Here is a 27757-nt window from a genome sequence, read left to right on the forward strand (position 1 = left end):
TTTGTCTTCTGTTTCTAAACATACAATACTGATGTTCCCTTTTTTAATGTCTTAAATCTATATAATGCAGTTCCTCATCTCTGTTGACTGTACTGTTATTTTAAATATTTGTTCATCCTGTGCCATTATTGTATGTGCAGTAAATATCATATAAGAAGTTTGCCTCACAGGAAAATGCCGTTATTTGATCCTTATTGAACTATAGGAAGTACGTAGCACCTACACATGGTGGTACAGTACATATGTAATAACCTGGCATAATAAGCCTGTCCCTTTAAAGTAACTGTCCAGTGTTTCCAGATTTCAATGAAATATGACCTATAATTAATGACAATATGAGTGAAATAGTTTTCCTAGTTTTAAAAATTAAAATATGTTAAAAAAAGCTGCTTTTCTATGGAATGGTGTGGGCTTACCCCAACAACAGAATGGTGTGGGCTTACCCCAACAACAGAATGGTGTGGGCTTACCCCAACAACAGAATGGTGTGGGCTTACCCCAACAACAGAATGGGGTGGGCTTACCCCAACAACAGAATGGTGTGGGCTTACCCCAACAACAGAATGGGGTGGGCTTACCCCAACAACAGAATGGTGTGGGCTTACCCCAACAACAGAATGGGGTGGGCATATACCGGTCATTCAAAATATTTATGTGAGTAGACTGCTGATTGGCCAGCTCACATCATCCTCAATGAGGAAATAGCAAGCATTTTTGAAACGGTCTGTTTGAGATACAAGTTTGAGGTGGGGGTTTTGAAGTGTCAACAATAGTATTTGAGTATGAGTTAACAGAATACAGACTTCTAAAAGTGAGATTTTCACTGGACAGTTACTTTAAAACATTAGGGCCCCAAATTCATGGACACATTTAAAACAGACACTAAAAGAATCCTTAGCAACAATGTAGTCATCCACAGTAGTAATAATAATATCAATAATAACAACTTAAAACCTAAGGGAGGGGCATGCGGGGGGGTTGTGTGACCCAGTAGTGATGTGGCAGTCTGTGATTGGCTCACTCCTGGCAGGAAGTGACTTGCCAGACGATGATGTGGCTGCGCTCTGGTTTGGCGGGGGTGGCCTGCTTCATGGTGGGCTCCGATAGGCTGCCATCCACCTCTCCTACATCATCACCTGTTGAGGAGAGATACGTCATATAACGTCATACCCACACACACACACACACACACTCTACTCACCCATTCTGAAGTCGATGTAGCCTTCTCCTCCACTCATGACCAGGAAGGTTTTGGCAGGTTCAGAGGTCGCCATGTCAGACGACTCAGAGGTGGGGTCATCTGACCCAGAATCCCCTCCGTGTCCGGGGGACGGGATCACCTGACCTGGAACAGGAAGTTAAGTATTGAGTACTTCCTCGGTCAAGTTCAGGAAGAAAACTGAATGAAACAGGTAGGGACTGCCTGCGCACAATCATTTGAATTTTCTGTTGCAAAATGTTTCTCGTTGCACACCCTAATGATCACTACCCCTTGCTGCTTACCTGGGACGGCTGCAAAGAACTTGACTGCGTCTCTGTGTCCGTGGAAACACAGCTGTGCCTGTGCCATGGAACAGTAGGGCACGAAGCTGCCTGGCAAAGTGCTCTCCGTGCCCTCCTCACTGAACACCCGCACAGCACCGCCAGGGCGATTTGGCACTGCACCCGCTGTCTTGTTGGCTACAACGTCACAACAACAAGAAGACAACTATAGAGTTAAAAACAAAACCTATAGAGTAATGATGTCAGGAAAAACTCCTGGCCTTAAATTAAAAATGTCTTAACTGTAATGTTTTGCGCAGTGAATCCATTTAGCTTGTTATCCATCCATAGCAAGCGGCACACTGCAAAGCCTCCATTATAAACTGGATGTTCGAGCCCTGAATGCTGATTGACTGACAGCCATGGTATATCAGTTCATATACCACAAGTATGACAAAAGAAATATTTGTACTGCTCTATTTACGTTGGTAACCAGTTTATAATAGCAAAAAGGCACCTTGGGTGTTTGTGGTATATGGACAATATACCACAGCTAAGGGCTGTGTCAGGCACTCCTCGTTGCGTTGTACAGAAGAACAGCCCTTAGCTGTGGTATATTGTCCATATAGCACACCTCCTCGGGCCTTATTGCGTAGATATACCACAAGGCCATGGGTGCACTATGATGACATCACAGCCCAGCTCTTACCTGGAGTAAACATACAAATGACAGCATGTGTCATATGGAACAAAGGGGTGAAACATGACTCAGACAGAAAGAAAAGAGTGATTGTGAAGATGGGAAGAAGACTGAAAAGAGGAGAGGAGAGGAGAGGAGAGGAGAGGAGAGGAGAGGAGAGGAAAGAGATGAGGAGAGGAGAGGAGAGAGATTAATGGAAAGGATGTTGTAGATAGTAAAATGTCAGTCAGTAACTGCAAGGCCATCCTGAAAACACATACAGTAGACCCAAAGCCAAGGTCACGCTGTAAACATGCTACACTTGGAAAGGAAGGAGTCATAATGAAATTAATGAATGGAGTGAAACATTTAGAAACAATACAGACAAGTTAAAACTAAAAGACAGGTCTGGGTCGTCAACAGAGCGACAATGACTGTGATTGCCCTGCACAGACAAGGCAGCAGTCAGTTGGGTCCGTCTGTCTGTCTAGCTGCAGAGAGAGAAGCAGAAAACTAACTGTTGTCTGTCTGTTTGTCTAGCTGCAGAGAGAGAAGCAGAAAACTAACTGTTGTCTGTCTGTTTGTCTAGCTGCATAGAGAGAAGCAGAAAACTAACTGTTGTCTGTCTGTTTGTCTAGCTGCAGAGAGAGAAGCAGAAAACTAACTGTTGTCTGTCTGTTTGTCTAGCTGCATAGAGAGAAGCAGAAAACTAACTGTTGTCTGTCTGTTTGTCTAGCTGCATAGAGAGAAGCAGAAAACTAACTGTTGTCTGTCTGTTTGTCTAGCTGCAGAGAGAGAAGCAGAAAACTAACTGTTGTCTGTCTGTTTGTCTAGCTGCATAGAGAGAAGCAGAAAACTAACTGTTGTCTGTCTGTTTGTCTAGCTGCAGAGAGAGAAGCAGAAAACTAACTGTTGTCTGTCTGTTTGTCTAGCTGCATAGAGAGAAGCAGAAAACTAACTGTTGTCTGTCTGTTTGTCTAGCTGCAGAGAGAGAAGCAGAAAACTAACTGTTGTCTGTCTGTTTGTCTAGCTGCATAGAGAGAAGCAGAAAACTAACTGTTGTCTGTCTGTTTGTCTAGCTGCATAGAGAGAAGTAGAAAACTAACTGTTGTCTGTCTGTTTGTCTAGCTGCAGAGAGAGAAGTAGAAAACTAACTGTTGTCTGTCTGTTTGTCTAGCTGCAGAGAGAGAAGTAGAAAACTAACTGTTGTTGTGCACTAGAGTTCAGGAGAATGTTGGACAGGAACACAGGTTAAGGAGAGACCAGAGACTCACTACTAGGATCAGAAACAACAGGCAGGGAGAGACCAGAGACCCACTACTAGGATCAGAAACAACAGGCAGGGAGAAACCAGAGATCCACTACTAGGATCAGAAACAACAGGCAGGGAGAGACCAGAGACCCACTACTAGGATCAGAAACAACAGGCAGGGAGAGACCAGAGACCCACTACTAGGATCAGAAACAACAGGCAGGGAGAGACCAGAGATCCACTACTAGGATCAGAAACAACAGACAGGGAGAGACCAGAGACCCACTACTAGGATCAGAAACAACAGGCAGGGAGAGACCAGAGATCCACTACTAGGATCAGAAACAACAGGCAGGGAGAGACCAGAGACCCACTACTAGGATCAGAAACAACAGGCAGGGAGAGACCAGAGATCCACTACTAGGATCAGAAACAACAGGCAGGGAGAGACCAGAGACCCACTACTAGGATCAGAAACAACAGGCAGGGAGAGACCAGAGACCCACTACTAGGATCAGAAACAACAGGCAGGGAGAGACCAGAGATCCACTACTAGGATCAGAAACAACAGGCAGGGAGAGACCAGAGATCCACTACTAGGATCAGAAACAACAGACAGGGAGAGACCAGAGACCCACTACTAGGATCAGAAACAACAGGCAGGGAGAGACCAGAGATCCACTACTAGGATCAGAAACAACAGGCAGGGAGAGACCAGAGACCCACTACTAGGATCAGAAACAACAGGCAGGGAGAGACCAGAGATCCACTACTAGGATCAGAAACAACAGGCAGGGAGAGACCAGAGACCCACTACTAGGATCAGAAACAACAGGCAGGGAGAGACCAGAGACTCACTACTAGGATCAGAAACAACAGGCAGGGAGAGACCAGAGACTCACTACTAGGATCAGAAACAACAGGCAGGGAGAGACCAGAGACCCACTACTAGGATCAGAAACAACAGGCAGGGAGAGACCAGAGACCCACAACTAGGATCAGAAACAACAGGCAGGGAGAGACCAGAGACTCACTACTAGGATCAGAAACAACAGGCAGGGAGAGACCAGAGACCCACTACTAGGATCAGAAACAACAGGCAGGGAGAGACCAGAGATCCACTACTAGGATCAGAAACAACAGGCAGGGAGAGACCAGAGACCCACTACTAGGATCAGAAACAACAGGCAGGGAGAGACCAGAGACCCACTACTAGGATCAGAAACAACAGGCAGGGAGAGACCAGAGATCCACTACTAGGATCAGAAACAACAGGCAGGGAGAGACCAGAGATCCACTACTAGGATCAGAAACAACAGGCAGGGAGAGACCAGAGATCCACTACTAGGATCAGAAACAACAGGCAGGGAGAGACCAGAACTGACCAAAGAGCACAAACCAGGCCCAAATACACAGAGGAGGATAGAGAGAGAGAAGGGTAGAGAGGAAAAGAGGAGAAGAGGAGAAGATGCAGCTATATGGAACTGACTAGGAATAGAAGCACTAGAGATAGAAAGAGCAAGACAGCAGGAAAGAGTCAAGGAGGAGAGAAAGAGCAGGAGACTTGGAAAAGACAAGATGCAAGAGGGACAGAGGGAGAGAAACAGAGTAGTAAAGAAAGAGAGAAGTCTGGTTAAGAGGGACAGAGGGAGAGAAACAGAGTAGTAAAGAAAGAGAGAAGTCTGGTTAAGAGGGACAGAGGGACAGAAACAGAGTAGTAAAGAAAGAGAGAAGTCTGGTTAAGAGGGACAGAGGGAGAGAAACAGAGTAGTAAAGAAAGAGAGAAGTCTGGTTAAGAGGGACAGAGGGAGAGAAACAGAGTAGTAAAGAAAGAGAGAAGTCTGGTTAAGAGGGACAGAGGGAGAGAAACAGAGTAGTAAAGAAAGAGAGAAGTCTGGTTAAGAGGGACAGAGGGAGAGAAACAGAGTAGTAAAGAAAGAGAGAAGTCTGGTTAAGAGGGACAGAGGGAGAGAAACAGAGTAGTAAAGAAAGAGAGAAGTCTGGTTAAGAGGGACAGAGGGAGAGAAACAGAGTAGTAAAGAAAGAGAGAAGTCTGGTTAAGAGGGACAGAGGGAGAGAAACAGAGTAGTAAAGAAAGAGAGAAGTCTGGTTAAGAGGGACAGAGGGAGAGAAACAGAGTAGTAAAGAAAGAGAGAAGTCTGGTTAAGAGGGACAGAGGGAGAGAAACAGAGTAGTAAAGAAAGAGAGAAGTCTGGTTAAGCTTGCTGTGTGATGGAGACTCACCCCTGAGGCCCCTCAGTAAGACTCCATGCTGAGGAGGACCTATAGCTTCAGTGAAAGAGGCAGGAGAGGAGGAGGGATATATGGGGCAGTGGAGGAGTAGAGTCTATGAATACCCACTCTCTCCTTTACAGACAGCTAATTGGAGCTGGTTCATTCACTGTATGAGTGTTAATTAAGCAGGTGTACTGAGGCAGCTCAGCAGGACAGCCACTAGCTGGCTCAGCCACAGACATTAAACCCTAACTGTAACCACACTGCTAACCTTATGCCTAACCTTAAATTAAGACCAAAAAGCTCATTTCTGTTTTCATAACTTTTTACAATATAGCCAATTTTGACTTTGCAGCTGGCCCAGCAAGTGGAAATCACTCAATAAACGTAAACCTGCGTGAATGAATGGGCCAAGTTAAAGTAGATACACCTTTTCACCATCCAACAACGTCATACAGTGGCTTGAAAAATATTTGTTGATCGTTACGTTGTTATAAAACTTGGTCTTTTGAGGGACGTGAACCTTTTCAAGGGGCAAGTAACAATGAATGAGGGAAGGTGAGGAGAGGAGGCTATCTTAGATGACTGAGATGTAGCTCGTATGGACTTACCTTCTGACAGCGGGATGGAGATGATCACACCATTTCCTGTTCCGACCCACAGACGGCTACAGGATATCATGAGGGCTGTGATCCTGACGAAGGAGAAGCCCAGTTTACCCGTACCTAGAGAAGGGGAGAGAAGAGAGGACAGGGTCATAACACTGCATAAACTCATGCTAAATTGACAGTGTAACAGGGTAATGTACACTGAGTGTACAAAACACTTCCCATGACAGACTGACCAGGTGAATCTAGGTAAAATCTATTATCCATGTTAAATCCACTTCAATCAGTGTAGATGAAGTGGAAGAGACAGTTTAAAGAAGGATTTTTAAGCCTTGACACAATTGAGACATGGATTGTGTATGTGTCATTCAGCGGGTGAATGGGCAAGACAAAATATGTAAGCATGGTACTGTTTGATGATAAGTGTTTGATGTGATTTTCATTTGCATTGATGTCAGAGTGGTTAGAGGGACAATAGAGCCCTGAGTACCGGACCATTAGCGACCTGACGGCCGTTAGCGAGTTGGGTACTACTGTACCAACGCATGTCCAGAGTGCATAAGAGGAGATGACTGTGAATCAACGGTCATGGAATTTGACTGAGGTCATGACTCATGACGCCGGTGTGGCGGTAATACGGTAACCGCAACAGCCCTAAGCACAATCATTCATGTATTCCCCATGCATTCTACTGAAGCAAAGTTATTTTTACATCTATCATCCTAAAACTCCTCTGCTTTGTCAATGTCAGTACCCCATGCCAATAAAGCTGTATTGATTTGAACAGTGAGTCAATGTACAGTACCCAGCATCTTGGAGACGTAGGGCTCTATGTCGACGTCCTGGAGGTGCTGGTAGGTGTGGGCGTGGAACAGTCTGAGGGTGGAGTCCAGGCGGATGGATACCCAGATCCCATCTCCCACCCAGGCCAGCTGACGCACCTGACTCTCCTTCCGGGGGTGGGCGTCAAACAACTTCTACACAGGAGGAAATAGATAAGTTAGCATTATAACCATGTTAAACCACACTAGATCACTATTAGATATTGCACAGACATCATGGGCTGATATACAGTGTATACTCTATTTGATAGTGGTTGTACATTTGAGAGAATACACAAATGTTAGATCACAAGAAACATAAGACACTGATCTCAAAGGTCAAAGTGGGCTGGAGTTATTCTAACCTATGTGGAATAAGTCACCAAAGGGGCTTTATCAATTTCATGGATGAAAGACTTAAAAGTAGAACTACAACAATTAGGACAACAAAACATCTTCAAACCAAAAGGGAGATTATACAATAACTTTAGTGTCATTTTGTGAAACTTCTTTTTGGGAATTTTGGAAAAGACTTCTAACAGCTGTGGGGAAAGTCATAAGGACTCACATTTATCTAGCACTTTTCTGAAACACAAATCGCTTTACACTGTCCCCCCTTGTACCATCAGAAGGTTTACAGTATAAACCATGTCAGATGATGTACCTCTATCCTCATGGCCTTGGGTTGGATGACGTAGATCTTGTTCCTGTAGCCACACCACACCTTGTCATGCACCACTGTCATACAGCGGATAGAGTGGTGCGGCCGGCCCAGGTCTAGTAGGTGGTAGTTGGTCAGATCCCACTGTCCATCTGCATAGGGAGAAACACACAGAGAAATGATATGCCTGTGACACAAAATGGCTGCCAAGCCGTTTTACTCCAGGGAGCATCACAATAGCAGGTTGACGTTTCTTAGAGTCTGGTCCTGGAGGCAGAACTGAGCGATTTCCGCTAGATAGGCCAGCTGCAAAGTCACAATTGTCTACATTGTAAAAATGCATATAAACACACATTTGCTTTTGGGTCATAATTTAAGGTTAGGGTTCGGCATTAGGGTTAGCAGTGTGGTTACGGTTATGGTTAGGTTTAAAATAATATTGTATTACTTTGTGGCTGGGCCAGCTAGAAGATTCATTACAAAAACGCTAACCTGCATCACAATATGGCTTGAATCAATGCATCCTTACCCAGGCCTCTGTGGAATATAGCCAACGTGCCGTCCGCCAAGGCAACCAGGACTCTTCCTCTCACATGCCTGCAGACAGAGAGCACACATCGACATGTCTGGTGAGATATACATGGCCTGAATACTCACTACAAGACATGTCTGGTGAGATATACATGGCCTGAATACTCACTACAAGACATGTCTGGTGAGATATACATGGCCTGAATACTCACTACAAGACATGTCTGGTGAGATATACATGGCCTGAATACTCACTACAAGACATGTCTGGTGAGATATACATGGCCTGAATACTCACTACAAGACATGTCTGGTGAGATATACATGGCCTGAATACTCACTACAAGACATGTCTGGTGAGATATACATGGCCTGAATACTCACTACAAGACATGTCTGGTGAGATATACATGGCCTGAATACTCAATACAAGTACTGTCTGTCTCTCTTTGGGAACCTTTGTGTGTGAAATAATCAATAAATCATATCAATCATGTACAGTACCAGTCAAAAGTTTGGACACACCTACTCATTCAAGGGTTTTTCTTTATTTTTACTATTTTCTACGTAGAATAATAGTTAAGACATCAAAACTATGAAATAACACATATAGAATCATGTAGTAACCAAAAAAGTGTTAAACAAATCAAAATATATTTAATACTTGAAATTCTTCAAAGTAGCCACCCTTTGCCTTGATGACAGATTTGCACACTCTTGGCATTCTCTCAACCAGCTTCATGAGGTAGTCACCTGGAATGCATTTCAATCAACAGGTGTGCCTTGTTAAAAGTTAATTTGTGGAATTTCTTTCCTTCTTAATGCATTTGAGCCAATCAGTTGTGTTGCGAAAAGGCAAGGGTGGCATACAGAAGATAGCCCTATTTCATATTATGGCAAGAACAGCTCAAATAAGCAAAGAGAAATGACAGTCCATCATTACTTTAAGGTATGAAGGTCAGTCAATCCACAAAATTTCAAGAACTTTCAAAGTTTCTTCAAGCGCAGTCGCAAAAAACACCAAGCACTATAATGTAAATGGCTCTTATGAGGACCGCCAAAGGAAAGGAAGACCCAGAGTTACCTCTGCTGCAGAGGATAGGTTCATTAGAGTAAACTGCACCTCAGATTGCAGCCCAAATAAATGCTTCAAAGTTCAAGTAAAAGACACATCTCAACATCAACTGTTCAGAGGAGACTGTGTGATTTGGCCGAATTGCTGCAAAGAAACCACTACTCAAGGACACCAATAAGAAGAAGAGACTTGTTTGGGCCAAGAAACAAGAGCAATGGACATTAGATAGGTGGAAATCTGTCCTGCGGTCTGATGAGTCCAAATTTGAGATTTTTGGTTCCAACCGCTGTGTCTTTGTGAGACGCAGAGTAGGTAAACGGACGATCTCCGCATGTGTAGTTCCGACTGTGAAGCATGGAGGAGGAGGTGTGATGGTGTTGGGGTGCTTTGCTGGTGACACTGGTCGTGATTTATTTAGAATTCAAGGCACACTTAACGAGCATGGCTACCACAGGATTCTGCAGCGATATGCCATCCCATCTGGTTTGCACTTAGTGGGACTATCATTTGTTTTCAACAGGACAATGACCCAACACACCTCCAGGCTGTGTAAGGGCAATTTGACCAAGAAGGAGAGTGATGGAGTGCAGCATCAGATGACCTGGCCTCCACAATCACCCGACCTCAACCCAATTGAGATGGTTTGGGATGAGTTGGACAGCAGAGTGAAGGAAAAGCAGTCAACAAGTGCTCAGCATATGTGGGAACTCCTTCAAGACTGTTGGAAAAGCATTACTCATCAAATCAAATGTTATTTGCGGAGAAGGTTGACGACATCCGATCCTCGTTTGTTAAGTCAAACGACACCGCTGGTCCTGCTCACATTGCCCTACCCTATGCTTTGACCTCTTTCTCCCCTCTCTCTCCAGATGAAATCTTGCAACTTGTGACGGCCGGCCGCCCAACAACCTGCCCGCTTGACCCTATCCCCTCCTCTCTTCTCCAGACCATTTCCGGAGACCTTCTCCCCTACCTCACCTCGCTCATCAACTCATCCTTGACCGCTGGCTACATCCCTTCCGTCTTCAAGAGAGCGAGAGTTGCACCCCTTCTCAAAAAACCTACACTCGATCCCTCCGATGTCAACAACTACAGACCTTCCCTTCTTTCTTTTCTCTCCAAAACTCTTGAGCGTGCCGTCCTTGGCAAGCTCTCTTGCTATCTCTCTCAGAATGACCTTGATCCAAATCAGTCAGGTTTCAAGACTGGTCATTCAACTGAGACTGCTCTTCTCTGTGTCACGGAGGCTCTCCACACTGCTAAAGCTAACTCTCTCTCCTCTGCTCTCATCCTTCTGGACCTATCTGCTGCCTTTGATACTGTGAACCATCAGATCCTCCTCTCCACCCTCTCCGAGTTGGGCATCTCCGGTGCGGCTCACTCTTGGATTGCGTCCTACCTGACAGGTCGCTCCTACCAGGTGGCGTGGCGAGAATCCGTCTCCGCACCACGTGCTCTCACCCTGGTGTCCCCCAGGGCTCAGTTCTAGGCCCTCTCCTATTCTCGCTATACACCAAGTCACTTGGCTCTGTCATATCCTCACATGGTCTCTCCTATCATTGCTACGCAGACGACACACAATTAATCTTCTCCTTTCCCCCTTTTGATAACCAGGTGGCGAATCGCATCTCTGCATTTCTGGCAGACATATCAGTGTGGATGACGGATCACCACCTCAAGCTGAACCTCGGCAAGACGGAGCTGCTCTTCCTCCCGGGGAAGGACTGCCCGTTCCATGATCTCGCCATCACGGTTGACAACTCCATTGTGTCCTCCTCCCAGAGTGCTAAGAGCCTTGGCGTGACCCTGGACAACACCCTGTCATTCTCCGCTAACATCAAGGCGGTGACCCAATCCTGTAGGTTCATGCTCTACAACATTCGCAGAGTACGACCCTGCCTTACACAGGAAGCGGCGCAGGTCCTAATCCAGGCACTTGTCATCTCCCGTCTGGATTACTGCAACTCGCTGTTGGCGGGGCTCCCTGCCTGTGCCATTAAACCCCTACAATTCATCCAGAACGCCTCAGCCCATCTGGTGTTCAACCTTCCCAAGTTCTCTCACGTCACCCCACTCCTCCGCACACTCCACTGGCTTCCAGTTGAAGCTTGCATCTGCTACAAGACCATGGTGCTTGCCTACGGAGCTGTGAGGGCAACGGAACCTCCGTACCTTCAGGCTCTGATCAGGCCCTACACCCAAAGAAGGGCACTGCGTTCATCCACCTCTGGCCTGCTCACCTCCCTACCTCTGAGGAAGCACAGTTCCCGCTCAGCCCAGTCAAAACTGTTCGCTGCTCTGGCACCCCAATGGTGGAACAAGCTCCCTCACGACGCCAGGACAGCGGAGTCAATCACCACCTTCCGTAGACACCTGAAACCCCACCTCTTTAAGGAATACCTAGGATAGGATAAAGTAATCCTTCTAACCCACCCCACCCCCCCCCCCCCCAAAAAAAAGATATCGATGTACTATTGTAAAGTGGTTGTTCCACTGGATATCATAAGGTGAATGCACCAATTTGAAAGTCGCTCAGGATAAGAGCGTCTACTAAATGGCGTAAATGTAAAATGTAAATGTTATTTGTCACATGCGCCGAATACAACAAGTGTAGACTTTATCGTGAAATGCTTACTTACAAGCCCTTAACCAACAGTGCAGTTCAAGAAGGAGAAAATATTTACCAAGTAGACTAAAATAAAAAGTAATAATAAAAAGTAACACAACAAGAATAACAATAACGAGGCTATATACAGGGGGCACCGATACCGAATCCGTGTGCCAAGAGTGTGCAAAGCTGTCATCAAGGCAAAGGGTGCCAATTTTGAAGAACACTTTTTTTGGTTACTACATGATTCCATATGTGTTATTTCATAGTTTTGATGTCTTCACTATTATTCTACAATGTAGAAAATAGTAAAAATAAAGAAAAACCCTTGAAGGAGAAGGTGTGTCCAAACTTTTGACTGGTATTGTATATAAATGACCTTGAGTACGAGCGGAGTCCTCAGAGTACTCACACTATGTTGAGGATGGAGTCCTTTAGCTTGATGGCATGGAGACACTTCCTCCACCGAGCCACAGACGAGTGCACATACAAACTAGAGAGGGAGGAGACAAGAGAGGAGACAAAGATTAAAAAACACAATCCCCAAATAAATGGGGATGATTTTCTACAGATAATTATACAGATCAGGATGCATAAACAAAAATAAAGATTAACAGAGAAATTACTAAAAATGTATAATACATTTTTATTTTCTTGACCAAAGAAATCTACTGTATATTCCATACTAATTTACTTCTGTGTGGCCCAAGTGGCCCCTGGTGACCACTCCCTTGTCCTCACCATCCGTTCTGGGCCCCCAGCCACATGGTGGGCAGGGCGCTGCTCATCCTCTGGACGTCCTCCCCAGCAGGGAGCATGTCGTCGGGAAGAGACGCCTCGCCCACCCCCTCCTGGTCCCTGGGAGACAGAGAGAAAGAACAGGGCTGGTGAGCTTTAGTGTATCAAACACACATTAAGAAAGTCATACATTCATTAATTACTCATGTATGTAACCCAGTGCCTTAAACAAGGGACCAGAGTTCTCCCTGGTCAGGTCACTACTAACTAGTACTAGGTCAGACAGTCTCACCTCTGTGTGTCTGCAGTGGAGGACTCATGGTGGCCGGCTCCCAGAGGGTCTGTGAACACGTGTTCTGTGTAGATGCCTGGCTGACTGACGACCAGCCCCTGGCTCTCCTCCCCCTCCTCTGTAGCCTCTGTGGCCTCTTCCGCCGTGGGGACCCCATCCTCTGCAGGACTGGGCTCTCTGGACAGATCCACTGTTGGGTGGAGGTAGGGGGAATATGTAGAGAGAAAATATTACAGTAAGTATGCATTAGATACAAAAGGATGATTGAGGGTGGAACCCAGGGCATACCCCAGTTTTAATGTGTGTGAAAGTGTGAAAATGCCAACACTAAAACCCCTCATTCAACTACTCCTGGTTGAATCAAATGGTATAGTTCTGGGCAGGAACAAAGTCCTTCAAAGCCTATATCTCTCCAGGACTAGTGATGGAGGTGACCACCGCTATAATGTCCTGAACCGCGGCCAGTTCCTGTGTCTGTGTTACCTGAGCTGTGCTGAGCCGGGAGGTCATTGAGCCCTGCCCCGGCCATCTGGAGGACGGCGGTGGTCCCTTCTGTTGCCAAGGCGCCGTCGCTGCCCGTGGAGCCCAGACTGGCCACGCTGCCTGTCAACGACACGCCATCAACTGGCCCGGACTCCTGGTCCTGGGGTACAGGTAGCTCCTCCCCTGCAGGGTAGTCTGTCTCCAACACACCTGAGAAACAGACATGTGAAAACACACAGAAGTGAGCACACACACACACACACACACACACACAGTACCGTTTTATTCATTCCATTCAGACATTACAATGACCCCTTCATCTGATTGAAAGTAACACCAGCCAACACTGACCCATCTTGAAACATACGTACTATCTTAATATTATAAATTCCTCATAAACTGTACACAAACAAACACACACTACACACAAACATCACACACAAACCTGGTATGCTGGCGATGCAGAGGACGTGTGAGTTGCAGGCGTAGAAGCTGTCCAGCAGGTCAGAGGGCTGGTTGGCCTCCAGCACCATGACTTTAGTAGAGGAGTGGGTACTGGTACAGATCCACACCCTGCAGGACATCTCATCCTGCAGACGCAGCTCCTTCTCCTCCTGGTCACCTTTCTCCTGCTCCTGGAGCAAGGACAGGACAGACTGATCATGAGCAAGGACAGGACAGACTGATCATGAGCAAGGACAGGACAGACTGATCATGAGCAAGGGCTCCATTATACCAGGACTAGTATGTGTAAGGGCTCCATTATACCAGGACTAGTATGTGTAAGGGCTCCATTATACCAGGACTAGTATGAGCAAGGGCTCCATTATACCAGGACTAGTATGAGCAAGGGCTCCATTATACCAGGACTAGTATGTCTAAGGGCTAACAATGTTGACTTGACTGAGCCCTGTCATGATGGCTTGAGGCCAGAGATCGTAAATATCAGAGCTTTAACTTGTGTCTGTATGTATTACTATCCAGTCTTCTTTCTCCAGTCATTTACAGTACAAGCTCTCAAAAACAGTAATAAGCTGTTTTAAACACTTATATTGTATAAAGTTCCAGCATACAGTACTTTTGTTGACTGATATACAAGCTCTCAAAAACAGTCAGAAGTTTCCATATACTGTCCTGTGATCCTGATGAGACACCCTCCTTATGTCAAGGTGCTTAAGGTACGGGTACACCCCCCTTGGCCAACATGCTCAAAACACCTCCCCCTTACCTTGTTCTCTGTCTCTAAATGGTCCAGGCTGCTCACAGAGCCCTTCCTGCTCTGTCCTTCCAACATGGACCCTCCCTCTCTGATCTTCCCTCCTGACAGGTTCACACCCGCAGCACACCACAGCTGCAGACATATCAGTCAATCAAACAACGTAACATTTATAGAAATTGCATTTAAAAAAGCTCAATACACCACAGGAGGTTAGTGGCACCTTAATTAGGGAGGACGGGCACGTGGTAATGGCTGGAGCGGAAAGGTATCAACAACATCAAACACAAAGTTTCCATGTGTTTGAAGCCATTCCATTTGCTCCATTCCAGCCATTATGAGCTGTCCTCCCCTCAGCAGCCTCCATTGCAAAACATGTATTATACTTGTGTATCACAACTTGGTATTCAAATGTTGCATTGTGCACAAAAGTAATGTATGTTTTCACAGATCAAAATGAAGTTAACTTAATCCCAGTGTGTGCTGTGCTCACCTTCATAGAAGCATCTTTCTGGTCCAGGGGCCTCAGGTAGACTGGCACAGGTAGATTCTTCTCTTTGTTCTCTGTTGGGCCCCCGTTCACTGCCTGAAAGGACACACAAGATGTCATATAAAAAAGAAAAACTTGGATATGGTTTATTGCGAACTCTCTCTACCTCCCTCCCCTCTCCTACCTTAGATTTGCTGGGTAGACTCCATCCGTGGGCCTGTACCTGTCCATCCTCCTTCTGCATGTGGGCTTTGACCTGTCTGTACTGGGCCCTCTTTTGCTCCCTACGGGACGGAGAGGCGCATGGGTCCATTCTGACAGGGAGACAAGACAAAAAGGGAATTCCATTACAAAAAATGACATTATGGGCAGGTTTGCTGAATCCTGGAATAGAAAGCACTCTCCAATGAAAAGTCTTTGAGGTCCAGAAATATACCCAATATGGGTCATGAGAAACAAGCCCTAGGAGTATGTGAACGTTTGTGTAGCATGGTTATGAACAGTTGTAAAATAGTACAGGTCATGAACAGTTGTAAAATAGAACAGGTTATGAACAGTTGTAAAATAGAACAGGTCATGAACAGTTGTAAAATAGAACAGGTTATGAACAGTTGTAAAATAGAACAGGTCATGAACAGTTGTAAAATTGAACAGGTTATGAAGTCGTAAAATAGAACAGGTCATGAACAGTTGTAAAATAGAACAGGTCATGAACAGTTGTAAAATAGAACAGGTCATGAACAGTTGTAAAATAGAACAGGTCATGAACAGTTGTAAAATAGAACAGGTCATGAACAGTTGTAAAATAGAACAGGTTATGAACAGTTGTAAAATAGAACAGGTTATGAAGTCGTAAAATAGAACAGGTCATGAACAGTTGTAAAATAGAACAGGTTATGAAGTCGTAAAATAGAACAGGTCATGAACAGTTGTAAAATAGAACAGGTTATGAACAGTTGTAAAATAGAACAGGTTATGAAGTCGTAAAATAGAACAGGTCATGAACAGTTGTAAAATAGAACAGGTTATGAAGTCGTAAAATAGAACAGGTCATGAACAGTTGTAAAATAGAACAGGTCATGAACAGTTGTAAAATAGAACAGGTTATGAAGTCGTAAAATAGAACAGGTTATGAAGTCGTAAAATAGAACAGGTCATGAACAGTTGTAAAATAGTACAGGTCATGAACAGTTGTAAAATAGAACAGGTTATGAAGTCGTAAAATAGAACAGGTCATGAACAGTTGTAAAATAGAACAGGTTATGAAGTCGTAAAATAGAACAGGTCATGAACAGTTGTAAAATAGAACAGGTTATGAACAGTTGTAAAATAGAACAGGTTATGAAGTCGTAAAATAGAACAGGTTATGAACAGTTGTAAAATAGAACAGGTTATGAACAGTTGCAAAATAGAACAGGTCATGAACAGTTGTAAAATAGAACAGGTTATGAAGTCGTAAAATAGAACAGGTCATGAACAGTTGTAAAATAGAACAGGTTATGAAGTCGTAAAATAGAACAGGTCATGAACAGTTCTAACCCTCATAAGTAGTTGACCCACATATCCATGATTATATTATAAGTGCTGTGTAATACATGGAGTGAATGACCATGGCTCATCATGGCAGAGGTCAAGAGAGGAGTAAGGAGAGCTACAACAGTACTAACACATGACAGAATGAGTGCTGTGTCACTACTCACTCCTCGTTGAGGAAGTCGAAGGCCTTGGACTTCTCGGTGGGGAACTGGGAGAAGGTGCTGCTCCTCTTCTTCATTCCCCCTCCTGCAGGGGGTGTGTACTTCACCTCCCTCCCCTGGGACTCCGCCTTCTTCATCACTGCCGTGAAGGAGGAGGAGGGGCTAAAGAGGCGGCTGAAGCTGCGGGGGGGAGAGAGAAACCATAGGGATGCGAGGGGGGGGGGTGGTATAGGGAGGAGCAAGGCCAGGGGTCAACCACCAACCAACAGTAAACAGTCACCCACCACCACCACCTCAAGTATAGTGAAGTGAAGCATGCTGGGGATTTGGGTACGTTGATTAACAGAGCCAAGGCCCACCCATCACAATACCACTCGTGGCCCCTTAACTGAACAGGAGTCATACATATTAATATATAGTATTATAAGCCTACATTCAGTACACTAGTACTATACATTAGGACACCTACACCTGTGCATTTCTGTGTTTGTATATACATTTTGGCATATGTTATTTGAAAGTTAGTCAATAGGCTGCATAACATGTGATTACAATGAGCTCCACAGCACAGTAAGAGGAAAGAGCCCCATGTTAAGACAGTCAGTCACAGTAAAACTCACAGGGATGAAGGAGGACACCTCTGTCAGTTGATCAAAAGAAGCATGCAATTATATTTTTATTATTTTCTTCATATGTCTACACATCATACTGTAATGTGACAGTAGATCTTACAAGAGTGCGCATTAATAAAGAGTTGGACATATTTAAATCTCTGCATTACAGCAGGTAATAGGCCTATGCAGAATGAAGCACTTGTCCATAAACTGTCCTCTAAACAAATACAACTTCTGAGAGGACATGAAGGAGATACAATCAGCTGACATAGACCTCTCCCTCTCAGCAGTCTTTAAGCAGACTAGCAGGACAACATAAGGCAACAGAGGCAGGCGGGAGAGAGGGCAAGAGAATCACATTGGACTGATTTGTTTGTGGATTGGATGGAAAACATGAAGAGAGTAGTACACATCCAGCATATGTCTATTGTTCAGGGGACTGTAGCAGACCTGGGTTCAAATACTATTTAAAATCGTTCAAATACTTTGAACGTTTGCTTTATCCTGCATGGACTGCCAGGTGGGCGGGATATGCGCAGTTGGGAATTTTCTATTGGTTCCGTTGCAATAGGCAAGCTCAATCAAGCAAAGCTAAAGTATTTTAAATAGTATTTAAACCCATGGCTAGACTGTAGTTACTGAACCAAGGGGCAAGAGAGGGATGGCTATGACTTTTAAAACATTTACCTAAGACGGAACATTTAATAGCACATCCAAAAAGAAAGAAAACAGGGATGGAATTTCCAGAATGTTAGCATATGATATCATGTTGATAGTGTTGGATACATCATATCAGAAATGTATATAATTCCTATGAGTTATTTCGTACAGCTGGTCATTGAAGGAAAGATTATTTGAGACTGCTTACAATTGCCAGATGCTGGATTTCTTCTTCTCAGTAAGGGAAGGGTTTTCTCTGGAGGCTCTGGTAAGACAACACAACATGGCATCATGTTAAAGGGACAGTTCAGCAGAATTACTTACGACATTGGTTAGTTTATTTCACGTCCTGACCAGTAAAGGGGTCATTTGTAATTGTAGTATGGTCAGGGCATGTTGTTTTGTGTGTTTTTTTGTTGTTTTTTCTAGGGGATTTTGGTTCTAGTTTTCTATTTCTATGTTTCTTTTTCTATGTGTGGCCAGGTATGGCTTCCAATCAGAGGCAGGTGTCTTTCGTTGTCTCTGATTGGAAGCCATACTTAGGCAGCCTGTTTTTTCCTGTGTTTTTGTGGGTGGTTGTTTTACGTTATAGTCTTGTACCTTACGGAAGTGTCGTTTTGGTCGTTGGTTTGTATTTTTGTTTAAGTGTTCACTTTAATCTAAATAAAGTAAGAAGATGAGCACTATACCCGGTGCGCCTTGGTCTGTCCCTTACGACGCCTGTGACAGTTTAACAAAACCAAAGTGTTGATTGCAGTCACTCCTTGTCCATAAAATGCCTTCTAAGTAAAGAGATATTTAGATAACTATGTAATTTCTCTGAACTATTCCTTCAACTCATTCATTTAAATTGGTAGAGCAAGGATAGAGCAGAAGGATGATTTCAGTGGAGTCTCAGAGTGGAGATTAAAGAGTGTATATGAAAGGGGGTGTGGAGAAGGAAACCCTTCACTAGGCAACATAGTATTATGTTTCATTCTATTTAACATTTGATCTCCAAAAATGTTTCTTTACTTTTGAACATTCTGGACGTTTGGTGTTCTGAAACAATGGACTTTGACGTCACTCTGGGAACCAGTTATTAAGCAACTGCAGCATATTACTATAGCAGAGGCCATGGAAACAACTGGGGAAAGGATTAATATGTTGTATCCATAGTCCTTTGCCTATTCCTTTATATAGGTATCTGATTCTATATAAAAAAAATATATATATATAGCCTCTCTCTCTCGTTAGCTATGGCTATCCAACACCATGTCAAGGTAAGCTTTTGGTTTAATAAATGTATTGCCACTGGGCTCACCAGTGTAACTGCTTACTGACTGTACACCGTACTGCATGATTGTAGTAGGTTTACTAACACATTAGTTCTAGTAGATATGTTGACTATGACATTAGCTAACATGGTGACAACAATGTAGGCTTGGTGTAGTGGTTAGCGATCATTTGCGCCTGGTCACAGACAGCTGTTGTGCTGTGCAATGAAGTCCACAAGCGAAGGGAAAAGGTGAGCAGAGGAGAGAGCGTGGATGTGAGAAGGAATCATACAACAAGCAAAGTGATTATGCTGTTTGTATGTGGCTGCTATGAAAGTGAACTGTGTTTGCGGGTGATCAGGGGTGTATTCATTCTGCCGATTCTGTTGAAAAACAAATCTTAAACGGAAGCAAGCGGAAAAAAATGGGGAATGTGAATGACATTTATCCAATATGCTGTAATAGTAAGGCCATGCTCATAAAAAAAAATTGTCCTCCCTGATCTTAAATGGCACCGACCACCACTGACTCAAGTGTATAGCAGTGGCCTAGTTTCAATTCTAGCATTCAGATTAAGAGGAAAGTCCTTGTTTAGTGGAAAATGTGGCGATATAATTGACCAAATTGTTTAATTGGCCATATTGTTTAAAAATACATGGTTAGCTGAGGGATTGCATTGTATACTGGCTCTATTCTATTCCCTTCAATCCTACTCTCTCCTCTCCTCCTCACCTGATCATCTCTGTCCACCTAACAGCCTCCTGTAATTCCATCAGTCTCTCCTTGTACTGGTTCCTTTCCATGAGGACTCTAGCCATCTCTATCCTGGTGAACCTCTTCCTCTGGGCTGTAGGAACGTCACTCTGGAACACCAGAGAGAGAGAGGGTGTTTTCATTGGTCGGACATACAACGCACCAATCATAGTAACAAGCTGAATTTTAAGGAAGGTACATTTTGCAGCAATATGATAAAAATATACATTTAACAGTGATTACAATATAGAAAGGGGTACCACTATAGGACATTAAGAGGTACAGTCACATTATACAGGACAATGTTATACATATGTAAGAGGCACTCACATCCTCTTCCTCGTTTGGCTTCCCTTTCACCTCCTCCATCTCCACACGCACTCTGGAAAAACAGAAGAATTGGTTCAATCAGGTTCATCAACAATATGCTATGCCATGTGTTCATGTTGACAGTTTACTCTTGGTGATTTCCCTAAAAACAGTCTTACAATTGGTGGCCATATTAATATGTTGTGTTGCTGTTGTCAAATCAAATCAAATCTGATTTGTCACATGCGCCGAATACAACAGGTGTAGACCTTACATGATCAGTTGTGTGTGGTGTGTTATCGTGTGTTGTTGTTCTTATTGACCCACTTCTTGAGCTCCTCCTCCAGCTCTCTGTTCTTCTCCTCCAGGTTTTTCCTGGTCTGTGTCACGGCGTCTAGTTCCCCCTGCAACACTTCCTTCTCACACGACAGCTCATCCACCCGCGCTATCAGGTCATTCTTCACCACATTCAGAGCGTTCCTACAGGAAACAAGGGGGGAAAGGAATGAATGTGACACCTTACAACACTGCATGCAAAATGTTTGTGTTATGTTGTGCTTCCAGTATATAGTCCGGAATAGTGGGATCTATAAAGCTATCTAAATATGGAATAGACTTTAGACCAGTTTAAAAGACTGATAACATTTGAATGACTTTGGGGGTGTACTGTCACGACTTCTGCCGAAGTCGATGCCCCTCCTTGCACGGGTGGTGCTCGGCGGTCGACGTCACCGGTCTTCTAGCCATCATTGATCAGTTTTTCATTATCCATTAGTTTTGTCTTGTCTTCCATCACACCTGTTTCCAATCCCATTAATTACTTGTGTATTTAACCCTCTGTTTCCCCTCATGTCCTTGTCAGTGATTGTTTGTATGTTATGTGGATTTGTGTTTCGGTGTGCGACGGGTATTCTTTACCCAGTTTATTTTGTACTTTGGTTATGGAGTTTGTTTTTTATTAAATACTCCATATTTAACCAACTTGGTTTCTCCTGCGCCTGACTTCCCTGCCACCTACATTCACGAATATGACAGGTATACATTGAACAAAAATATAAATGCAACATGTAAAGTGTTGGTCCCATGTTTCATGAGCTGAAATAAAAGATCCCAGAAACAAAAAGCTTCTTTCTCTCAAATGTTGTGCTGAAATTTGTTTACATCCCTGTTAGTGAGCATTTCTCCTTTGCCAAGATTATCCATCCACCTGACAGGTGTGGCATTTCAATAAGCTGATTACACAGCATGATCATTACATAGGTCCACCTTGTGGTGGGGACAATCAAAGGCCACTCTAAAATGTCATATTTTGTCACACAACACAATGCCACAGATGTCTCAAATTGAGGGAGTGTGCAATTGCCACGCTGACTGCAGGAATGTCCACCAGAGCTGTTGCCAGAGAATTTCATGTTCATTTCTCTACCATAAGCCACCTCCAACGTCGTTTTAGAGAATTTTGCAGTACAGCCAACTGACCTCACAACCATAGACCAAATGTATAGGATCGGGTGGGCGAACGGTTTGCTGATGTCAACGTTGTGAACAGAGTGCTCCATGGTGGCGGTGGGGTTATGGTATGGGCAGATAACATGATGAGATATTGAGGCCCATTGTCGTGCCATGCATCTGCCGCCATCACCTCATGTTCCAGCATGATAATGCACGGCCCCATGTCGCAAGGATCTGTACACAATTCCTGGAAGCTGATAATGTCCCAGTTATTCTATGGCCTGCATACTCACCAGACATGTCACCCCTTGAGCATGTTTGGGATCGACGTGTAGGACAGCGTGTTCCAGTTCCCGCCAATATCCAGAAACTTCGCACAGCCATTGAAGAGGGGTGGGACAACATTCCACAGGCCACAATCAACAGCCTGATCAGCATTATGTGAAGGAGATGTGTCGTGCTGCATGATGCAAATGGTGATCACACCAGATACTGACTGGTTTTCTGATCCATGCCCCTACCTTTTTTTAAAAGGTATCTGTGACCAACTGATGCATTTCCGTATTCCCAGTCATGTGAAATCCATAGATTAGGACCTAATGAATTTATGGAACTGTCACGGTTGTCGTCGGTGAAGGAGGACCAAAACGCAGCAGGTACGTGTATGCTCATTTTGATGATTTATTAACTTCAACAAATGAATACAAAAATAACAAAACACGAGAACTAACGAACGAACAAAACAGTCTGGCAAAGCCTAAGGCTCTACACAGAACAATCACCCACAAATAACAACCACAAACACACCCTAATATATGGGACTCTCAATCAAAGGCAGATAGACAACACCTGCCTTCAACTGAGAGTCCCAACCCCAATCAACACAACATAGAAACACACTCACCAGACTAGACATAGAAATACATAAACATAGACTATAAACCAAAACCCCGGAAATACTAAATCAAACACCCTTTAACCAAACACACCACCCTGAACCACATAAAACAAATACCCTCTGTCACGTCCTGACCAAACTACAATACTAATTAACCCTTATACTGGCCAGGACGTGACAGTACCCCCCCCTTAAAGGTGCTAACCCCGGAAGCACCTTTAAAACAAAAAACAAAACAAAAACAACAACCCCAAAAAACAAAAATTCCCCTCTACTAAAGGGAGGGTGGCTGCCGTCAACGACGGCACTGTGCTACACCCCCCCTCCCCAACCCACCTATATCAGGAGGTGGCTCCGGTTCAGGCCTTTCCCGGCAGTCGGGCCACTCTGGCAGTTCGGGGCAGTCTGGCCAGTCGGGCCACTCTTGCAACTCGGGGCAGTCTGGCAACTCGGGACAGTCTGGGCAGTCTGGCAACTCGGGACAGTCTGGGCAGTCTGGCAACTCGGGACAGTCTGGGCAGTCTGGCCACTCCGGCAGTTCAGGGCAGTCTGGCCACTCCGGCAGTTCAGGGCAGTCTGGCCACTCCGGCAGTTCAGGGCAGTCTGGCCACTCCGGCAGTTCAGGGCAGTCTGGCCACTCCGGCAGTTCAGGGCAGTCTGGCCACTCCGGCAGTTCAGCGCAGTCTGGCCACTCCGGCAGTTCAGCGCAGTCTGACCACTCCGGCGACTGTTGACTGGCGGGCAGCTCCGACGACTGTTGACTGGCGGGCAGCTCCGACGACTGTTGACTGGCGGGCAGCTCCGACGACTGTTGACTGGCGGGCAGCTCCGACGACTGTTGACTGGCGGGAAGCTCTGACGACTGTTGACTGGCGAGGCTGGGTTTACGCACTTGCAGGCTAGTGCGGGGAGCGGGAACAGGACGAGTCGGACTGGGTTGACGCACTTTCGGGTCCGCACGAGAGACAGGAGCTGGAAACCCAGGGCTATGGAGGCGCACAGCCGGTCTAGATTTTACCTCCTGCACAACCCGCCTTGGCTGGATGGAACTAGTAGCCCTGTACAAGCGGGGTGCTCGTACAGGGCAGACTGGGCTGTGCAGGGGCCTGATGGTAGCCGTGCGTAGAGCGGGAGTTGGGTAGCCTGGTCCTCGGAGGCGTACCGGCGACCAGATGCGCTGCGCAGGCATCCTCCTACCAGGCTGGATGCCCGCTCTAGCACGGCACCTGCGAGGGGCTGGAATAACTCGCACCGGACTGTGCGTGCGTATGGGTGAGATAGTGCGCTTCTCAGCGAAACATAGCGCTCTCCACCCCATACGCTCCTCCATATAACCACGGGTAGCTGGCTTCCGGCTCTTCCTTCGCCTAGCCAAACTACCCGTGTGCCCCCCCAAAAAAATGTATTGGGGGTGTCTCTCGTGCTTCAACGCCAGTCTTGTCCCTCGGAAACGTTCCCGGTCCATACCCGCCTTACTCCTTTCCTCTCTCTCGCGTACCACCTGTTTCCAAGGAAGGCAATCTTTCCCTGCTTGGATCTCCTCCCAAGTGTAGGAGCCTTCTCCCTCCAAGATCTCCTCCCAAGTCCATCGCTCTTGTTTGTCCACTTCGAACTTCCTCCGCTCCTTCCTCTGCTGCTTGGTCCTTGAGTGGTGGGTGATTCTGTCACGGTTGTCGTCGGTGAAGGAGGACCAAAACGCAGCAGGTACGTGTATGCTCATTTTGATGATTTATTAACTTCAACAAATGAATACAAAAATAACAAAACACGAGAACTAACGAACGAACAAAACAGTCTGGCAAAGCCTAAGGCTCTACACAGAACAATCACCCACAAATAACAACCACAAACACACCCTAATATATGGGACTCTCAATCAAAGGCAGATAGACAACACCTGCCTTCAACTGAGAGTCCCAACCCCAATCAACACAACATAGAAACACACTCACCAGACTAGACATAGAAATACATAAACATAGACTATAAACCAAAACCCCGGAAATACTAAATCAAACACCCTTTAACCAAACACACCACCCTGAACCACATAAAACAAATACCCTCTGTCACGTCCTGACCAAACTACAATACTAATTAACCCTTATACTGGCCAGGACGTGACAGGAACTCTGTAACTCAAATCCTTGAAATTGTTGCATGTTGCGTTTATATTTTTGTTCAGTATAAATGTCAAATAAATCTAAAACTATACACTCTCAGTGTGTTTTTCTTACTTTGTCTCCATTAGTTGTGTGTTCTCCGTGATCAGGTTCTCAACCTCACGACCCATACCTGTAAACAAGGAGCAACACCGAGAAATGAACTCGTTTTCTGCTTTGTGTTCATACAACTGGAGTTTATAGAACAGCATGTATAGAAGGCCTGGATAGATTATCTTATCTATCAAATAGTTAATCTACTATGTTTTTAAATCTTTATCCAAAATAAATCTATATTTATGGAGGTGCATTTACTTCAATGGATGAACACATAGTCACATTGACTGACTTAAATATTCATATAGATATAATAAAGAATCAGTCCATTCAGGGTGTTAAATATCTCATAGTGAGATATTTCTAAGAAATACGAAACAGGGACAACCCCAACAGCAACCAAACAGAACATGTTGCAACAGAGAAGGATGGAGCGAGCGGGTGAGGTCTTACCAAGCAAGCTAAGATCTGAGAAAACCATGCAATCCAAGTCAAGCAAGAGAACGAGAGAGAGGTGGAGAGAGTGAGACATGAGGTATGTATGAGAAACACAACGGAGGAATGAGAGCTAGGGTACTCCTAACAGGCTAGTGGGGAAAGGAATGAGTTACAGTTCTAGGGTAGAGAGACAGTTGGGAAAGCTAGAGAAGCTATAAAACAAACACAAACTAAAACTATTTAAGCTGTAAAGTAAAACATGTGTTATTAAAGCTGTACGATGAGTTATGCTTATGGTGCATTTTAGACATAAGTCAGTATAACCAAAGCAGTTAAATGAAGAACAAAAATGTTCCAAATGCATTTAGCCCTTCTAACAGCTTTCATATGTCTGGTTTCATCCTGTGATCAACTTTTGTTGCCACTGTAATGCTAGCGAGGAGCGGGGGTCAAATGCAGGTCAAGGCAGTAGTAGTAGAGCTATGAGCTGTAGATATGAGGTGGTGAGAGGCCGAATGTAGAGCAGGCCAAATGTAGAGCAGGGATGGGCAACTGGTCCTGAAGGGCCACAGTGTATACAGGCAGGCTTTTGTTCCTGCCCAGCATTAACATACACCAGATTCACAAAGCCTAATAAACTAGCCATGGTTTTCCAATATAGAACATGTTAACTTTAATTAAGTCAGGTGTGTTAGGGTGGAGCAAAATCCTGCACACACAACTGCAGATACCCATCCCTGGAATAGAGATTTCCTCTGAGGGCATAGAGAGAGGTATCGGAGGAGAAATAACAAAGGGGAAGGAGCAAAGGAGAGGTTTTGAGGTCATAATACACACCAGAGTACTCCACTGGGGTTAGGGACAAAAGCCAGAGGAGAGGACACAACGAGGAGAGAGAGAGGCGGGTTAGACACTGATGGAGCTAACAGCAGAGAATGACTTTTAACTTATACAAGCAGAATTTCTAAATCCAGTTTAGCTTTTTTTACCTAACAGCAAGAGTTATTTCACTTCAGTGCAACAGCCAGTGTGTATTAGTGAGCTGAATGTAGTAAAATAGTGTCCGTTTATTGTCTAACTCAGTGGCCTGCTACTATAGTAATTCAGGAGTTAGCATGTATTGAAGACAGGAGCAGGAACAACGTAGGGAGGTCACCTGGGTAAACAACACACTCAGACACTCACAAGGGGTTAACACAAGTCAACTTTGAAGTTGACAGTGTCACACAGTTCGTGCGTCCATTTAAAAAAAATATATAAATCTTCCCAAAAGTTGCTGTAATGCTGGGGGGAAATGAATACTGTTCCTTGAAGGTGTCAGGCCTATTTGGTTCTTACAGTATAGCTTATATAGAAATGGATCCTTGTGTTGTAATTCATTATCATAACGTTACTACAATGTTACTACAACATTACTAAAATGCTAATAAAGGTGTTATATTTCATTACCATAAAGTCACTAGTGTTATAACAACATTACTACAATGCTAAACGCTACACATCCTTGGAGGTGTTTTGCTGCTATAGGAAAGAGTTCCTTCCCTCACTTACCCAGCAGGTCCGCCCCCTCGTCCACGTCTCCGATGACGTCCCCTATGCCTGCAGACGACAGCTCCGCAAACAGAGAGTCTGTGTTGCGGTCAAACGCCATGTTCTCAATGCCAATGCCTCCTTTGGTCGGGGTGCTGCATAGTGGAGGGATAAGCAGTTAGCATTTAGCAGATTGTACAGGAGTAATACCCAATGTATTTCAAGGTCTAAATTGTAGTCTCAATTTGTCAATGAAAGAGAGGATTTATCCCAAGTTGACTATATGGTTATGGTTTTGTAGGGGTTACCTGGATGCTTTGTATCCACTGAGGTCCATGTCCAGTTCAGGGGTGGACTCAATGATGTCATGCACCTCTGAGCTATCCTCGTTCTCTGGCAAACCTACAGGACACATATAATACAGAATAGAATCAAATCAAAGAGAACTTTATTATGTGCTATTAGATCATCAAGAATGTCTACAAAGACAAAATCTCTCTGTCATCTACCATTGCAATACTTGTCGTGAGGACTTAGTTGCAGTATCGTGAGTAACATTTCATACCCACTGATATTGACCTGTTCCCCAGTGCCGCCAGCAACTCCATGCTCTTACTGTTTGGCCTCTCCCCTTCCATGGCGACGTCCGAGGCCGTAGTGGACATGGGAGTGACCGACTTCGAGCCAAGGTCCGACAGCTCATCCTGCAACCACAACCGATAGGGTCATCATAGAGGTCATAGAGAGGTCAAGAGTCAAA

The 27757-nt window shown here is 44.8% G+C and overlaps 1 protein-coding gene across 7 annotated transcripts in view; it reads right to left on the bottom strand.

The window, feature by feature from the left end:
* Positions 1-545: 545 nt before the first annotated feature.
* The window catches only part of LOC115205083 (C-Jun-amino-terminal kinase-interacting protein 4), a 54997-nt gene continuing 27785 nt past the window's right edge, over positions 546-27757 (bottom strand). For 2 of the 7 annotated variants that reach the window (XM_029770726.1, XM_029770676.1), the window contains 26 exons: positions 27563-27701; positions 27306-27399; positions 27019-27152; positions 26305-26316; positions 25048-25105; positions 20788-20940; positions 20482-20533; positions 20131-20261; positions 18351-18407; positions 16872-17048; positions 15356-15485; positions 15175-15267; positions 14694-14816; positions 13911-14100; positions 13466-13675; positions 12983-13172; positions 12694-12810; positions 12365-12445; positions 8268-8335; positions 7742-7890; positions 7062-7233; positions 6260-6373; positions 5658-5702; positions 1504-1680; positions 1202-1345; positions 546-1136 (listed from right to left, as the gene is read on the bottom strand). In XM_029770726.1, coding sequence (XP_029626586.1) covers positions 1018-1136; positions 1202-1345; positions 1504-1680; positions 5658-5702; positions 6260-6373; positions 7062-7233; positions 7742-7890; positions 8268-8335; positions 12365-12445; positions 12694-12810; positions 12983-13172; positions 13466-13675; positions 13911-14100; positions 14694-14816; positions 15175-15267; positions 15356-15485; positions 16872-17048; positions 18351-18407; positions 20131-20261; positions 20482-20533; positions 20788-20940; positions 25048-25105; positions 26305-26316; positions 27019-27152; positions 27306-27399; positions 27563-27701 — 3129 coding nt within the window. In that variant the 3' untranslated portion in view covers positions 546-1017. The remainder of the gene's footprint in view (positions 1137-1201; positions 1346-1503; positions 1681-5657; positions 5703-6259; positions 6374-7061; positions 7234-7741; positions 7891-8267; positions 8336-12364; positions 12446-12693; positions 12811-12982; positions 13173-13465; positions 13676-13910; positions 14101-14693; positions 14817-15174; positions 15268-15355; positions 15486-16871; positions 17049-18350; positions 18408-20130; positions 20262-20481; positions 20534-20787; positions 20941-25047; positions 25106-26304; positions 26317-27018; positions 27153-27305; positions 27400-27562; positions 27702-27757) is intronic. The other 5 variants (XM_029770716.1, XM_029770685.1, XM_029770696.1 and 2 more) reach the window with 5 other exon arrangements.

The sequence above is a fragment of the Salmo trutta genome, chromosome 1 (genome assembly GCF_901001165.1).
Source record: "Salmo trutta chromosome 1, fSalTru1.1, whole genome shotgun sequence".
Taxonomy (NCBI): Eukaryota; Metazoa; Chordata; class Actinopteri; order Salmoniformes; family Salmonidae; genus Salmo; species Salmo trutta.